Source organism: Magallana gigas, chromosome 6 (assembly GCF_963853765.1).
Source record: "Magallana gigas chromosome 6, xbMagGiga1.1, whole genome shotgun sequence".
NCBI lineage: Eukaryota > Metazoa > Mollusca > Bivalvia > Ostreida > Ostreidae > Magallana > Magallana gigas.
The window spans coordinates 19350608-19368693 of record NC_088858.1 but is presented as its reverse complement, the minus strand read 5'-3'; the positions used below and the strand labels follow the sequence as shown (position 1 = coordinate 19368693).

Genomic DNA, 18086 nt, shown 5'->3' with positions numbered 1-18086 from the left:
TGCAACTGCGAAATGAAATCTCATTTCCTCTGCCATTTTCTTTAACATTGAAGAAAAATATTAATGGTCTAGACTTTGTTTAACTCGATCTAACGTTTATTATGGAAATATAGACGTGCCCCCTAACATTGTATTCGATAGTTTTTAAATTAAAATTTAGAATTTGAATTTAAAATTTTCTTTCTATATTGGTCAAATTGCAAATTATTTTATGATGTTCAAGTAAAAAATACATAACATAAAACTGATTGATATCTATAAAATACAAGTATCATGATAGTACAATGGAACAATAGAATACGATACTTTATAAATGACAAATTGTTCAGTATAACTATCATTTTATCACACAATCAGGGTTGTTCCCCTTCGTACCAAACATTAAACATCAAAAGAATACAATAACATGTAATAACCTTTAAAGCAGGTAACCTGATCAGTGGAAGTACAAGGGAATGGATTGAGATACAGATAAACGTATGATATAAATTTCATTATTTTCAAATCAAATTAATAAATGATTTTCAACTGATACTATTATAGTGTATAAAAAAAATTAATTCTTTTTCGGCAAATATTTCTGATCTTTTTACATTACTATCATATTTGATTTTATAATGTAAGGCAAACTTTTATTGCAGAAAAAAGTGTCTGTGCAAAAAAAAGCTTTAATCATCATGAAGTCAGTATATATAGGATAATGATTTTCAATCTGGAGCTGTCAGTCTTATCCATGATTGAAAAATATAGTTATCTGTAACTAATGGAATGTCGCTTTAACTAGGAAAACCTGGTAATTACTTCGAAACGGGATTGTGATATACGTTGATGAAGTAAAAATTCTTTCCACTTATTCATAAATAATCGTTGTATTACAAAAATAATCAAATATCAAATTTAACGTTTCTGGAAAGAAAAAAAAGTAGACTGAAAGGGTGAACCGATCGACTTGGGAGGTCTAGATCTGATGAACTAGGAACACTTGTTATATATATGTTTTTTTCACAAAAATAAATCGAATAACAACTACTACATGTATATATATTTATATAGCGAGATATTTTCTCGCAATTATGAGATAATTAACTCATTGATAACTCATCAATAGCGAGATCTTTTCTGGTAATAACGATATGATTAACTAGTAATAATGAGATATTTTCTCGTAATTACGAGATAAAGATATTTTAATTACGTGCCCCTATTTTCTAACATTCCGATAGGCCGTAAAACAATTTTAAAAAACAACAACAAAAATTAATTCTGTAAAGCTACTGTTTCTTAATTGTTTGCTATAGCAAATTTATTTGACAGTGTTACACATATCTTACGTAAAACATTTCTCAGTATTAAAAATTGTGGCAATTTGAACATCAATAGTTAATAATAAAATATTGTTAGTATATTCTACGGTATTCAATATGAACAAACAGAAATCAAAATTAAATAAATTCGTCTACAAAAGGGGCTTTAAATCTAAACAGTTCAATGTTTTGTTCATATATATACTACTTTATAATTATATGACTCTCAAAGTTTTATTAACCAATGATATAATATATCGATTTAAAAAAAAAAAACCCATAAACATGCTGCATGTAATTTATTTTGAATGTACACTTTCCGTGTCAGTCTTAACATACCACTCGTATTATTCTACGAATAGCTTTTTGCACTATATACAGAAACTCTATATCTGTCACATATATGTTTTATTTAAGTGAAATGTATTTTTAAATACCAGGGGCCCGTTTCATAAAAGTATCTTATGGCTACGATCTATCTTGAGACAAAAAATTGTCATAAGATCTTACCATAGCTATGTCACAGAAAGTCATAACTTATGATTATCTTAAGATCTGTCATACTCTTAAAACAAAAAATTAAATGTCTTAAGTTCACCTTTGACGTGGCAAGAACGTATATTTTGTTTTACAACCAAATGCCAAGTAGAATCGTAGTGCGTGCGACTGGACAGTTGGTTACACAGTCTTTTATTTTCATGCTGACGTTGATGAAACCTTAAAAAACATTCTTAAGTATTGTGTTTTTAATCAAAATAAACATTAATAACAATAATATTGAAATGACAAAATAATCTCTTTTGAGACAATAATCGGGTAACATGCTAAAACATACGGGACTACTGCAAAGATTAATAGTGCGCTGAAAAAAATAATCAAAGTTTAAGCCATATAATCGACATTTAAAAGAAAAAACAATTTTATATTGAACAACAGTTGTCTTACTTGTGAAAGAAAAAAAAACCGTTGGACAGAAATACAACAAGAGGCCCATGGGCCACATCGCTCATCTAAACAGCAGTTCCTTGTAACATTCTATTTCGTATCATATGCTTTTTCTATTTTAAACATTGAACCCCTTTCTGGGGCCCCAGTATTAGTCCGAGGTTTATGGTTGGCTTTAACAACATAAATAGTAACATAGGAATGAAAATGTGTAGCACTGCGGCGGGACCGCACGTACACAGCCTGAAAAACTGAACGTAGAAGAGTTCCACGTCAAGAGGTATACCTCTCAGACTGTACAGAACAACATTAAGAAAGATAACTCTTGGTTCCACTACATTAGAGTTTACACAATTTGAGGATCCTTGCATAGTAGTCTCACAAACTGTAGCATTATAATTCTCGAGAAAAAACTTTTTAAAAACATTTTCAATATATCTTTCTATGTTAAACTTTGAACCCCATCTTGGGGCCCCAGTATTAGTCCAGTGCCAAAGCTTTATTTATTTGGAATCTACATTATTTAAGGATGCCTGCATAGTAATCTCACAAGCTGAAGCATTATAGTTCCCTAGAAAAAGATTTTTAATCATTTTCCCTCTATATTTCTATGCTTAACTTTGAACACATCTTGGGGCCCCAGTATTAGATCGAGGACCACGGCTTTTATAATTTCGAATCTACACTATTTGAGGATGCTTACGTAGTTATCTGACAAATTGAAGAATTGTAGTTCTCGAGAAAAAGATTTTTAAAAATTTTCCATATATACTTCTAACCCATCTTTAACCCATCTTGGGTCCCCAGTATTAGTCGAGGGGTCATTATTTTAAAACTATCGAACCTACATTATCCAAGGTTGTGTGCATGATAGTAATCTCACAAATTGAAGCATTGTAGTTATCGAGGAGAACATTATTTAGCATGTTACCTTTATATTTCTATAATAAACTTTCACCCCCTCTTGGGACCCCAGTATTGGTCCGGAGGTCACTATTTTACCAGTTAAGAATCTACATAAGCCAGGGATGCATGCATAATAATTCCACAAACTATAACTTTGTAGTTCTTGAGAAGAAATTTTTAAACGTTTCCTTTATATTTTTTAAAATGTTTAAATTTTGAACCCCTCTTGGTGCCCCATTATTTGTCCGGGAGTCACGATTTTTACAAATTAGAATCTACATTATTATAGGATGTACATGTATGCATAGTAATATCCCAAACTATTGCATTATAGTTCTTGAGAAGAAGATTTTAAAACATTTTCCTATATATGTTAAAATTAAAACCCCTCCTGGGGTCCCACTTTTTGTCCGGGGGTCACGATTTTTACAATTTAGAATCTTCACTATATATACAATCTTTTGTGTTAATATTGTCATTTTTGGTGCAGTAGTTCTTAAAAAGAAAGTTTTTAACAATTTTTTCTATGTAGTTCTATGTTAAACATTGAACCCCGCCTAGGGCTCCAGTTTTGGTCCGAGGGTCATGATTTCTACAATTTAGAATCTTCACTATACATATCAAAGGCCGGAACGCCCACAAAGGCCTCGAGCTGACATTTTCTTTAATATAGGTATCATTAATTTAAATTTCTGTAGCAAAAGTCGTATATCAAATATTTTGTGAAATTAAATTCGTACGTATTATAGTATTTATTGCCAAGCAGACAACATACAAATACACATAAAACATGGGTTCATCAACAAGAGTTCACAATAGCCCTCGCCATGCACAGGGACACATCCGTTCTCGACCAGGGAGCCCGCGAGATAGAGATCCCTGCACGCGCTGTCTGAGTTAGGTCGTACGTACAATAAGTACATAAATATCACAATATGCAACTATATTTTTATATGCAATTTTTACATCACCATATGATTGTATACTCAGTTTATTTCCTTATAAAATACGTAGTGATACATTTGTAATACAATGAATCATAACTCATCATGGTTACAAAAATCGGAGAAAGTTCAAAAATAAATTATCCTCTTTCTGCTTTAAAAACTCTTTGAACAAATTTTACGGGTTCATCATTTGTATACGAGGGAAAAACATTAACAGTATTTCCCTTATTATAATAAAACATACTTTAATTTATTCAATTCCCGTGTAAAACAAGATTATCTTTGGGATGCTTGTTTACAAATAAATCCACACCACGTGCGTTGATCTGCCGTATCTATAATGCTCAACCAAACTAGTTGCAATATTGCAACAAAATCACAAGATAAATTTATCGCTTACATTTATTTTGGAGACTGTGCCCGATAACAAATAAATTTACATCTTAATTTTTATTTTTATCGAGCACGGTATCCAAATAAAATGTAAGCGATTAACTAAAATAACATTTAATGAATTTTTACACTTTATCGTATTCATCCGTCATTTCTTGATTAAACAACCTTATATACTTATGCAATGAGTTGTCAATAATCAGGGATACACAGTTGGGTTTTTTGGTGCACAATTTAGTTGAATATATGGAACAAAAGTCATGTAAACATTTGTCCTATGTATTTCTATGTTAAACTTTGAACCCCGCCTGGGGCCTTAGTTTTGGTCCGAGGGTCACGATTTTTACAATTTAGAATCTTCACTATATATACAAGCTTGTGTGTTAATATTGGCATTTCTGGTGCAGTGATTCTCGAGAAGAAGATTTTTTAAACATTTTTCCTATGTATTTCTATGTTAAATTTTGAACCCCGCCTGGGGCTCCAGTTTTGGTCCGAGGGTCACGATTTTTACAATTTAGAATCTTCACTATATATATACAAGCTTTTATGTAAAAATTGGCCTTTCTGGTGCAGTGGTTCTTCAGAAGAAAATTTTTAAAGACACGCTCCCTATACCTACTGTTTCGCAATTATCTCCCTTTTGAAAAGGGCTGTGCCCTTTATTTTCACAATTTATAATCCCCTTTCCATAAGGATGCTTTGTACCAAATTTTGTTAAATTTGGCCCAGTGGTTTTTGAGAAGAAGTCGAAAATGTGAAAAGTTTACAGACGGACAGACAGACGGACGGACGGACGACGGACAACGGGTGATCAGAAAAGCTCACTTGAACCTTCGGTTCAGGTGAGCTAAAAACTAATACATTATTTGTTGATGTTAGCAATGCATTTCGACCATGTTTTAGTTTAAGACTTTAGTGTATCTTTCCCCTCTCAATTCCTGATGCTTTCTTTTTTCATATCGTCTGCCTTTCTCTTAAGAACTTTTACAACAAAGTCATTCTGCATTGAAACTAAATTTCAAAAACGTCTATTAAAGACACCACACATCGTAGAAATGTTCACATGTTTACTCTCTTTACAGTCATATCTGCGTGCATTCAAACATCTGTTGTACAGACGCAAATGATACTCAAATAAAGTATCTAAGTAAAGGATTGCAATATACTTTATAAAATTACAATTTTATTGATAAATAGGTTTTTTAGATATTCAGTTGATGCAGGATATTCAATTGATGCAGGTAGAAGAAAAAAGGTAAAATGTAAAACATGAACAAAATAAAAACAGCCTCCGCAAAAATACATGTATAGTATTTTTGGTACAAATAACCCCTTACCAAATTAAAATTATTGCTACAACAATGCCGCAATATTGCGGCAATATTGCAGCAACACATTTTTGTTACCAGAAACCAGATTTTGAGACTAGTGAAATGTTGCCGCTAGCTGCAACAACTTCTGGTAACATTTTGGCAATACTGCTGGAGTGTTGCCGCTAGCGGCAATAACTTCTGGCAACATTCTGGCAATACTATTAGAGTTATTTCAATCTGTAAAAAAATTATATTAACATCCACCTAGAATATTGCCACTAGCTGCAACGACTTCTGGTAATATTCTGGCTACACTCAGTATCATCCTGCCAGAAATAATTTTCTGATAACATCTACATGTATTTGATCATTTAAATCATGAACTAATTTATACATAATATATATAATTCGATCTGGCAATACTGCTAGGCATCATATTTGATTTCTGCTTTAATTATAATTTAAGGGGAAGCCGAGCAGTGGAGGGGGGTTAAAAAATTGTCAATTATTTAGATATGATTTTAGTTATAACACCTCAAAATTTGCCAGAAGTTTACCACAATATTTTCTTTTTCCTCTGATGTATTATGCTTACCGAGCTTGCAAAAGCTTTAACAGAATTTAGCCTTATAAAATTTTACACATTTAGCACAAGTCTAAAACTGCATGAATTGCTTTTGTATAAATATTTTTCCCAAAAAAATAATAATAAGTCGAAAAAATTAAATCTAATAAATATTTTATGATTAAAGTCTTATTCTAAGAAAGTCTCAATTAAAAAAATCCAGGGATATTCCCTTCAATGGCATATATATAACTGTTATGCATGGTTACGATGTTTCACTATAAAAGACTGTTTGAATCATCCCCAACTCATGTTTTACGTGAATACCGACCTGTCTGTTCTTTTGTAACGGTATATTCTTTTTTATTAAGTTAAAATATCAGTCTACTTAGATTTGAGTATCTAAACTGCTCGATGCATGTTGAATTAAGAATGTTCGTATGCTGTTTGTTTCCACTTTTACGTTCGTTTTAATGTTAAGTTACGCTCGCGCTGATTGGTCGATCAAATCGCTAGCCGCCAATTTTCACATTCGAAGCTGCCATGTTGTCTGCCATCGAGCCTCCTGCCATCACTGGAGATGGTGAAATGAATGAAATACGGGAATTATCTGTATACAAGGTAAAAAAAAATACACTGTTAATGGAGTGTTTATCTGTAAAAAAAAAAATCAACGGCTGAACTGAGGACGAATCTGAGTGAACGAATCGAGTGTTGACATCCCCTGCACCATTTGCATGAGCACGTTTTTGAAAAAGTAAGTTTAGCAATAAAAATATATTCATTGAATGGCGGTTTAAACATGTTTGTTATAAGAATATAAACCGTAAGACTGCGATCTACCATTATACCAATGGGTTTAACACTGTTTAAGAACCATGCGCGGATCTAGAATTTTATTCGGGGGGGGGGGGGGGTACGACGATTATTTGAGTTTGCCAGGGGAAGGGGGTCCGAGGCATATTTTTGGTAATTTTATAATGTAATTTTAAAAAATTTGAAGGGGGAGGGGGTCTGGACACCCCTGACCCCCCTTGAAACTGCTTAAAATCTGAAAACAAGTGCCAATGTGCTTATATGAAATCCATTTATCTTCCCAGTAGGTCTGGGTTACACAGACCTGAAAACCATGAAAAAAGCTGTCACCTTACTGATTAAATGAATGGTGGAACTGGCAACCAAAAAAGAATGATGACGTAATTTGTTTAAGATTATGGAGAGGAACATATACACAACAGTGCTTAATTCCAATGTGGATATTGTTGTGATATTCTGATAGCTGTTTTTGTGATTGTTTATGTGTGAAATCAGAATGCCCACATGGCTGTCAAAAAAAGGACATTTAGAATGCCTAGGACGAATGCCTTGATCAGTCGTAATACAGCAAGTGGTTGTGCAGGACTTGTGAACTATATGGTTTGAGCTTTGCTTACGGTAAACAGTGAACTTTTGTCCATATCCGTCTGTGCGCATTGTGTCAATCCGTCTGTGCGCGTTGTGTCAATCAAACTACAATACATGTTATTCTGCAGCAATAAATTGTCACTGATTGGCTGAGTACTTTAAGTCAAGTTTCATCATGATTTGTTCATCATATTTGTGTTTATTGTATTTATGTGTTAAATTTAAAGATTATGAATTTTAACTGGTGTCCTTTATAAGCATGTTGAAATTCCAGTTTCAGGTCTCTAATATTATACATTATATTTTTAATTCGATACTTATTTTGTGCATGTTACATTGAATAATATAACTTTTTTTACTTCTGTAATATTGTGTAATCACAAACTGTTTTTTATTTTTTTATTTTTGAAAGTCCAAATTTAATGTAATGTGAAATGTTAGTCTTGTTGTAACCTTTTTGCATCTTTAAAAAAATAAAACTGTAATGGCAATTAAAGATTTTTTTTTCCATTTTGGTTGTAGATTAATATAATATACATGACTGCTTTACTTTATACATTATAATTTATAAATGTTGCATATATTGTACCATTGATGCCAGAGCACAGAAAATGCATTGAACCAATATTTCTGCAATGTCATTTTTCTTATGCAAATGTATTGCCAGAGAGGTGTTGCAGCAAAATTTTTGCTGTAACACTTTTTTGGCAATATTGCTGCAATCTCAAGTATTGCCAGAAAGGTGTTGTTGCAGCAAAACTTTTGCCGCAACATCTTTCTGGCAATATTGCCGCAATCTCATTTGCATACGAAAAACGCTACTGCAGCAACATTGCCGCAATGTATGGCCAGAAAGGTGTTGTCGCAACAATATGTTGCAGCAAAACTTTTGCGGCAACATCTTTCTGGCAATATTGCCGCAATCTCATTTGCATACGAAAAACGCTACTGCAGCAACATTGCCGCAATGTATTGCCAGAATGTTGCTGCAGTATTGCTGCAATAATGCCAGAATGTGTTGCCAGAAGGTCAATATTTTGGTAAGGGACAGTAAATATACTCAGAAATGAAGTTTGTTTTAAGAAATGGTTTTTTATTTCTATCATTTAAGATCCTTAAATCAAGCCCAAAAATCAGAAATGACATTTTTGAAAAAAGACCTTTATTACGTTTAGTCTTTCTTAACCCCCTTTATAATTCCAAATAGTTGTGGACTAAGAAGAACATACAAGTATATATCTATACATGTAATGCTAGTGTTTTAAGCATTCACTATATCAGAAAAAAGATTTTCTTCGGATTTACAAAAAATAACAGTAAGAAAGATAAAAAGCTATCCTAAGAGAAGAGCCAAAATGGAGAACAGTAACTGTTAAAAATAGTGTCAGGAAGCAATATCTAAAAGGGGCGAGGTCACGATTTTAGCTGAAATTTTTCAAATTTTGATTTACTTTCCCCATTTTATTGTTAACAAATGAATGCTACATTAGGGTATTTCTAATGGTCAAGAAACATTTACGTCTAAATAGAAATGATCAGGTTCATAAACAAAATTAAATTTGACAGTGAATTTTTTTTCTGGTCATAAAGCTAGCAAATAGAAGAAAATAATGGAAACAATTTATACCAGCATATAAAACAAAAAATCTACCCCAACCCCCATGCACCTCCTAATCTTTTCTATTAAATATCATTTCATTAAAATAGGCGTAACATACCTAAACGTTTTACTATAAACATATGGCTTTCAATTTAATCCAAGATTGGCTTAAAATTGTCAGTTTTCCGGTCTTTATCCTCTGCTACCATGGCAATTGGCCCACATAGAAACAATGTAAGGGCAACTTAAATCTTTATGTTATCAATGTGCACCAAACTAAGAAGTGCAATACCAATGTTTTGGTATTTATTGAGATATGGTATTAAATGTGGAAGATATTCAATCAATGATCCATTATACATGTGTGTATAAAACAAACTAAAAATTGTACAACTCACTTTTAAAAAATGATGTATACTGCTGCTTTTTTAAACACTAATATCATGCCTTCATCTTCACCGAACATTATTTTACAATGGTTGAGCAATAAAAATATGACATTATGGCATGAAAATAAGAGGCCATTCACTTATTCATGCAGTTTGGGGCTGTTACAAAAGAAGGGATTGGACACATCAGTCTCTTTAGTACATTCCACTGGTTTATGAATAAGATATAATTAATCATGATTTTAACTTTGTCTGGCGATTTACAATTTCACCCCCCCCCCCCCAAAATATTCAAACTACATTTTGTGGTCAAATTCAAATACAGAAATGTTGAGAAACTTAAAACAATAGTCATGTTTTAAAATAACCTGTAAATAATTCCTGTTTCCGCTGATGACACGATATCTCTCTATATATTGACAAGTTTAGTTGGAAATAATTCATTCGATCACCACGACTCAAACAAACATCACGTAATAGGTTACCATGTCCAAAGCCTCAAAGAAGGGTCGCCACGAGTGTGTATGTCAGACGGTCGATGCCTCACAGTGTACCATGCCTCCACCCACACCGCCTGTTGTAGCTAATGCCTCGTCTGGAGGATATCCGACCATGGGGTACCCGGGGGGAGGACCCCACAGTATCAACGACCCTGTGAGCACGAGTCGTAAATTTAGTTCCAATGTTTGACATAGATAACGTAACTATGTGGTGATTGCTATACTAATTATCGTTTTATTCTCTATTGTTATTAGCCAGTGCCCGTTATTGCACCAATATCTGGAGGAATATTCCCAGGGAAAATGATTTTCATTAGTGGAGTACTAAATCCCAATGCAGAAAGGTACAATTTGTGCGACTAAATAGCTTGAGCTTCTTTCAAACACCGTATTTATAATGCATACCCATGCGTTTAGCATATGTTTCATTGATGTTTCTTTCTTTCCGAAAGACATTCCTTAGTATGCAAAGATAACTAAGTAGGTTCTGTAATATTAAAAGTAAAATAGTTTCTCTGATATAACTTTAGCCAATTATATATTATATAATATATCAGAAATCCGAAAATAAACTTCTACTTGCTTGCATGAGCATTTCGCGATGTTTGTAAGAACCCGGTCGTCGCAATATTTCTTAAGTATTATCGCGACTGTCGATCTTATGTAAGAACTTCAGTCCGGAACATTAAACGCCCGACCTAATATAACTAACTTGGATTACATTAAATTAACAGATATTGAGTTTAAGAGATTATTACTAGTATTTACAAAAAGTCAAATCTTGTAGTCATTCTTATGTGGAGAGGGGTCTCTAACTAATGGTGAAAGTATGATCGAAATATGTCAAAGAAGTATAGCGCCTTTTCCCATTATTTCGCTTATAAGATATTCATAAAATCAAATGACTATCAATATTACCGGTCATCATATACACCGTTACAAGAACCGTTACTGCAACATACACATTCTATACTCCAGAAACCAAAAAAGCAAACTCTGCCTACAACGTTATATTTTCATTGATTTTTTTAATCCACACCTGGTGCATACATCTAGGCTCACTTTGTTGAATAGACGATATTTGCTTGAGTCATCTAACATTGAAAGATACTTCTCAACATCATATGGATGTCCATTTAAATTTTAATAAGATTCGTCATTTGAATTTTTAGAAGATTCCCTATTTGATTTTTATTAAAATAAAAACACCATTTGAATTTTATACAGATTCACCATCAACTTGATGTGCGGTCCCTATGACGGTAGTGACATCGCCCTGCATTGTGACGCACGCCTCCGCGTTGGCAGCGAGGTTGGCGTTTTCGTGAGGAATTCTTTCATGGGCGGTGGCTGGGGAGGTCAGGAGACACACAGCCCAAATTTTCCCTTCATGCCTAATGACAGCTTTGACATGCTCATACTTGCAGAGAAAGACAAATTCAAGGTAATTATTATATACAGTGTTATTTTCGCCCCGTGTAATTTTCGACCCTCTTCACTTGCAAACAGTTTCGCCATGTCCTGAATTCGCCCAGACTCCGTTGCGTTTAAAGCAACATCATTTGAGACATTGGAATTTGTCCAGTCTTAAATTCGTCCGTTGACAACAAGGGCGAAATGGGCGAAAATAACACGGGGGCAAAACATTTTCCTTTATACAGTTTATGGCACAACAGTCTTGTCTTTTGTTGAAATGTCATACTGGGTTCAAAGAAATTTAATTCATGAATTCTTTTAATTAACAGATTGCTGTCAACAACCAACACTTGGTGGAGTACAACCATCGTCTGCAACCACTGAAAAAAATCGACACCTTGAAGATCACGGGTGATGTCCGAATAAAACAAATCCGCTTTCAGTAATGACGTCATTGGTTAAACGTTGTAGTGTTCATCTGACTACGAGTATATTCTGTAGTTACAAAACTAATAATGTGGCCGACTTGTTCACTCCATATTAACAAAAAACAATCATGCAAAATAATAGGTTTTTTTTTCTTTTTCTTTTGCGGATATTTTGATACATCTAATAGAAATGGGTTTGTGGGGGTGAAGGTGAGTGGCGTTTGTTGTTGTTGTCGTTGTTATTGTTGTTTTAGGTGTTTGTTGGGTTTTTTAATTAAAGAAATAATAGGATGATATGCCGATGGAATATTTTATAAAATTTAATAAAACTTCTAATAGATCTTTTTGATTGGTTTATTGTTCTTTTTTAAAAAAACACGTTCGATACGAGAGTATGTGAGCGGTTGTACCTGTAGGTGATATTTAGGACTGACTCGACTATATATTTACATTGAAGTGGACAAGTTTGTTATCGAAAGCAACCGAAGATTCATCACTGTTAAAATTGCATTAATGAACTTGAATCAACATATGATCTAATTTTAAAGAAGTCACCCATTCTTGCTTATTGAAGTATCTTAATTCAATCTTAAACTTGTTTCTGCAGAAAACACAGGACTATGTGCGGTTTTATGCATTTTTTGCCCCCAAAATCAAAGTGTTAGAAAGAGCTTTAAAATTAAAGTGAAAGATAGTTAAAATCATATTGGAAATAAAGGTGTAAGAGGTTATCACCACAGTGACGTCATAATGTAGGAATTACGTCATGGAGATTGTATTATTTTGATAAATTGGTGTTTTGTAGCAAAATATGGGTGTTTTCCGATGGTTTTTCGACTGGGAAACATCGAGCGCAGGCTTGCTCAAGTACCATTTTTTAGTATAACGTGTATAACTATCTGAAGAAAAACATATGTTAAAATCGCACTTGAGCAGACCTGCGCTCTATGTTTCCGAATGCAAAATATATTGCAAAAACGAGAATATTTTCATTTGTTTGCAAATTTGCGGGAATAAGGTCATTTAGGTGACGTCATAGATAAACAGCGAATGAGCAATGATGACTAAAATCAATATTAAAGTTATAGGCATCCTCTATACACTGATTTGTGAAGATTTTATTTTTATACGATACCATTTAAAAATTGGTTGAAATCGGGGGCAGATATTTGACCATACCGCACATAGTCCTTACATGACCACAATTGCATGACCACAAATAGTCCAGAAGAAACAAATTTGCAATATAAACGGAGAAACAGAATGTAAGAACTGTACAGCTCAGTTTAATGACGATGGCCTTATCCGCTATTTTAACACATCAAGGCATAAGAAATGTTCGTTGGGTTATGATGTTATTTTGTTTTATTTTTTTCTAGTGTTACTAGATACACTGGTATAAGTGTGTTTGAAGAATCTCAAAACCAACTAAGCAGAACTAAAGTGAAATCAGAATATGAAGTTATCAATCGCCTCATCTCCAATAAATCATAGCAAATGCATAGCATACCTAAAGGTTTAATTATAAACATATCACTTTAAATTTATGCTAAGATTAGCTTGAAGTTGTTTTCCGTCTTAATCCTCTTATAAATGAAATATGACAATTTGGCCACGTAGCAACAATGTATGCCCAACCTGCTACTCTTATTTATCAAAGGGCACCCAACTAAGATATGTTTTACCAATGTATTTGGTATTGACAGAAAAATATTTACAATATCCACAATACATTTAATATGCATAAAACAAACTCACATTGCTGCTTTTAAACACTAACATCGTGCCTTAATCTCCTCAAAATATCACCGGACAGAATTTTACGATGAATGAGCAATAAGCATCTTACAGTATGGCCTGATAATAGGAGGTCATTTACTTATATGGCCGACCTTTTCACTCGGCTTAGAGTGCTAAGGAGGGATTGTATTCTTCAGTTTCTTGAGTACTTTCTGCTGGTTTTTAATAGGATTTTGTCAATTATGATTTTAAGTTAACTTTGCCTGGGAATTTACAATTTTTACCTTTAAGGACGTTGTTAACTAAGGGTTTAAGTTCTCAGATTTGGATTGTTATAATGTTCAATGTCATGAGTAAACTTTGATATAAACCCAAAAAGTGTTATTGAAATGAATTGTTATTGACATAACATTCGATAATTCTACTATATTATGGAATTGGACTCAAACTAAATTGGGCTTTTAGCAAAACAGAGGAAATTTGGACTACATTTTTCAAATTTTTTACTGAAATATTTTTGGCAGTATTATAATATCAAAAGTTAAAATTTTATTTGCTAGTCAACATTATTTTGCATATTTCTTTTGGATTTTTCTCACTTTTTCGTTAAGATAAACGTACGATACACATTGCAAAAATATTGAAAAATGCTTAAAAACGATAAAAGACACCATACCTCAAAATTTGTATTATTTTCACAATTAAGAAACACAATTGAAGTGTAAACTTTTCAGGGAAGTTTCTTAAATTTTCAAAAAATATTCAGTGGTCATTAACTCAAAAAGGTCATTGACCTACTTTTCTGAAAGTGAAAAATAACACTACTATAAAAGGTCTATAACATACAATAGATGGTTTTTTCATTATCATCAGTGGATTTTTTTCATTCTGAGTAAACGTAATCCTTAAAAGAATATTCAAAATGCATTTTACGTCCAATTTCTAGTACTATAAATGTTGAAAATGATAATAATTTGGAAATGATGTTATATCATTTATATTAAATCGCAACGAATCCCTTTTATTTAAAAAAGTAGCTTGAATGAAATTTACAGTCAGAATGCGACCCAGTGGAAGATTGTATTTGCTGACAAGGTCGTTGTATCGACCATAGAACTTACGAAAAGATGACTTCAAACGAGACTGTTGATAGTCCTGTTTTATCAACTTGTTTGTCAGTAGCTTGCCTCGCCTTAGAAACTGTTCATACGAAGAGCATACCCTTGTGTATCGAATTAACTGAGAGACAAAAACACCATATGCAGGTTATGAAGGTATATTGCTTGATAAGTAAGGAAAGTTGACAATAGAAAAATTGAAGTTATCGCGTTTATCATAGAGTTTTGTTGTTAGTTTACCACCAATGTCCATTTCCAGTCAAATATCCAAATATGAAACAGATGACGCAGACTCAGTGGTATCTTTTATTTCAAGTTCACTAGGATATATTGAGTCGACTTAAGTATGGAAATAACAGTTGTTAATTGATAATACGTCGTCAATATACCTGAATGCTGAGTTGAAGGCCTCAGCGAGTGATTTTTTTTTCACGTACAAATTCAGAATTAGAAAAAAAGAAAAGGCAGACTCAATGAGATAGCAATCACTAGAAACTACATTTAATATTCACTGTAATATTTTGCAGATTAACAATACAACATTGTAATTTTTTTTCGTTAAACCAGTATCTAGTTTAATATGAAAAAAATATAGTAAAAAAGTGTTCCAGGTGTGTTGGTACAAGATTCAATAAGTAAACATCAACTTTTGAAAATCTGTACTTACTCAATTACTGATTATCAACTCTACATGTCTGATAGCTTTAGGTGCTTTTCAGTCTAGTAAAATACAAAATTAAAAAAAGGAAATAATTCTAAAAACCACTGAACTAATTTCCTTTTTCCGTTGATGACATGATATCTCTCTATAAACTGCCAATTTGAATTGGAAAAAATTTATTCGAGCACTACGACATAGACAAACATCGCGTAATAGATTATCATGTCCAAAGCCTCAAAGAAGTGTCGTCGTTGTAAGGGCCGCCACGAGTGTGTATGTCCGACGGTCGATGCCTCACAGTGTACCATGCCTCCACCCACACCGCCTGTTGTAGCTAATGCCTCGTCTGGAGGGTATCCGACCACGGGGTACCCGGGAGGAGGACCCTACCGTATTTATGACCCTGTGAGTACGAGGTGTAAATTTAGTTTTAATGTTGGTCATAGACAACCTAAATATCTGGTGATTGCTATATACTAAGTTATCGTTCTGGTTTTTTGTATTTTTTCTTGTTTATTATAATTAGCCGATGCCCGTTATTGCACCAATATCTGGAGGAATATTCCCAGGGAAAATGATTTTCATAAGTGGAGTACTAAATCCCAATGCAGCAAGGTAAAATTTTTGTGCGACTTCGAATTCATCTCAAGATTCGTACGATACAGTGTTTGGCTTACTAGGTTCCCGTAGATGTTTCTCTTTTTTCCGAAAGCCGTTCCTCAATATACAATTGTACAATGATAATTGCGTTCTGTAATTTCTAAATTAATGTTTTCTTTTACAGGACATTAGCAAATTACATGATCATTAATAAACAAACATCAAAAATTTGAACCAAAATCTACATGGTTTCATGATAATTTCGCGATGTTTGTAAGAATCTAGTAATATAACGTTATATAAGACTAATTTTTCTCTTGAAAGTATTTTCGTGTCGGTCGTTTGTGTGCAAGAAACTCGGTCTTTCACTGATAAATAGCAACCTCTAGTCAGTGCATGAAATTGACAGAAAATGAGTAAAAGTACTATTATTCCCGAGTACACGAATTTTGTAGTCATTCTTTTGTGAATGGGGTTGTCTAACAAATGGAGAAAGTATGAACTACGAAAAACTGTCATAAAGGTGTCTTATGATATCACCGTTTAGGCATTTGCTACGATACGGAATTTGATCGATTTTTGGTTCAATAATTTGATAAGATATTCATAATGTTAAATACTTATATCCTTTATACTAGTAAAAGGTTATAATGAACACCACACCATATTTTCATCGCAAAATTAATTAAATCAGTTTAAATGGTATTATGCATTAAGCTTATTTGTTTGAAGGTTTTAGGCAAATTGGATTTATGTTGCTTTTTACAATAAACATTTAAGCAACGTGAGAGCTTATAATACTCCAGAAACGAAAAAGCAAACTCTCTGCGCACTATCCTAATTTAGAGATTTTTAGAAAATCTATATTACATGTAGGAACATATCTCCAGGCTCACTTTGTTAATAAAACAAATATAGCTTGAGTAATCTGATATTGAATTATATACTTATCATAATTTGAAATTTAAAAAGGTTCACCATTAACTTCATGTGCGGTCCCTATGACGGAAGTGACATCGCCCTGCATTGTGACGTACGCCTCCGATTTGGCAGTGATGTTAACGTCTTTGTGAGGAATTCTTTGCTGGGTGGGGGCTGGGGAGGTGAGGAGAGACCGTGTCCATATTTTCCCTTCGTTCCCAATGGCAGCTTCGACATGATTATACTTGCAGAAAAGGACAAATTCAAGGTGATTATATGGTACACGACAGTCTTGTCTTTTGTTGTAATATCATATATACTGTATTCAAAGTAATCTTATTCATTAAATCTTTTATTGGACAGATTGCTGTCAACAACCAGCATTTGGTGGAGTACGGCCATCGTCTGCAACCACTGAAAAAAATTGACACCATGAAGATCATGGGTGATGTAAGAATAAACCAAATCCGCTTTCAGTAGTGACGTCAAACATTGACGTATGCATTTGACCATACACTGTAGTTTTAGAACCAATAAATATGGCCGAATTGTTCACTTCATATTACCAGAAAAACAATCGTACAAAATGTTAGGGTTTCCTATTCTTTTGTGGATGTTTCGATACATCTAATAAGAGATTTGTAGGGGTTGGGATGAGTGGCTGTTTGCTTTTGTTGTTTTAATTTTTTTTTTATTTTTTTTTGGAGGGTTTTTTCTTCTAGAAAACAAATATTTATAGATTGATGTGATATTTAATAAAAATTCAAACTTGTTATAGATCTGTTTGATTGGTTTTTTTTTTAAAGAAAAGAACATGTTCGATCGACTGTAGTAGCGGTTGTACCTGTGGATGTTTTAAATTAAAGAATGATTCCCCTTATATATTTTACATTGAAGTTGGCAAGATTGTTATCAAAAGAAACTGAAGATTTG

General features: G+C 33.2%; 1 protein-coding gene and 1 long non-coding RNA gene across 2 annotated transcripts; both read left to right on the top strand.

The window, feature by feature from the left end:
• The first annotated feature begins 6870 nt into the window (after nucleotides 1–6870).
• LOC136276314 (uncharacterized) lies at nucleotides 6871–7933 on the top strand. The gene is made up of 2 exons (XR_010714801.1): nucleotides 6871–7133; nucleotides 7477–7933. It is a non-coding gene; the product is annotated as an uncharacterized lncRNA (long non-coding RNA).
• A 2259-nt stretch (nucleotides 7934–10192) lies between these two features.
• LOC105347705 (galectin-4) lies at nucleotides 10193–17928 on the top strand. Its single transcript, XM_011456876.4, has 8 exons — nucleotides 10193–10423; nucleotides 10525–10613; nucleotides 11497–11713; nucleotides 12015–12128; nucleotides 15849–16037; nucleotides 16159–16247; nucleotides 17205–17421; nucleotides 17517–17928. The coding sequence occupies exons 1-8, from the start codon at nucleotides 10256–10258 to the stop codon at nucleotides 17631–17633; spliced, it is 1200 nt and encodes a 399-aa protein (XP_011455178.3). The 5' UTR covers nucleotides 10193–10255; the 3' UTR covers nucleotides 17634–17928.
• The last annotated feature ends 158 nt before the right edge of the window (nucleotides 17929–18086 follow it).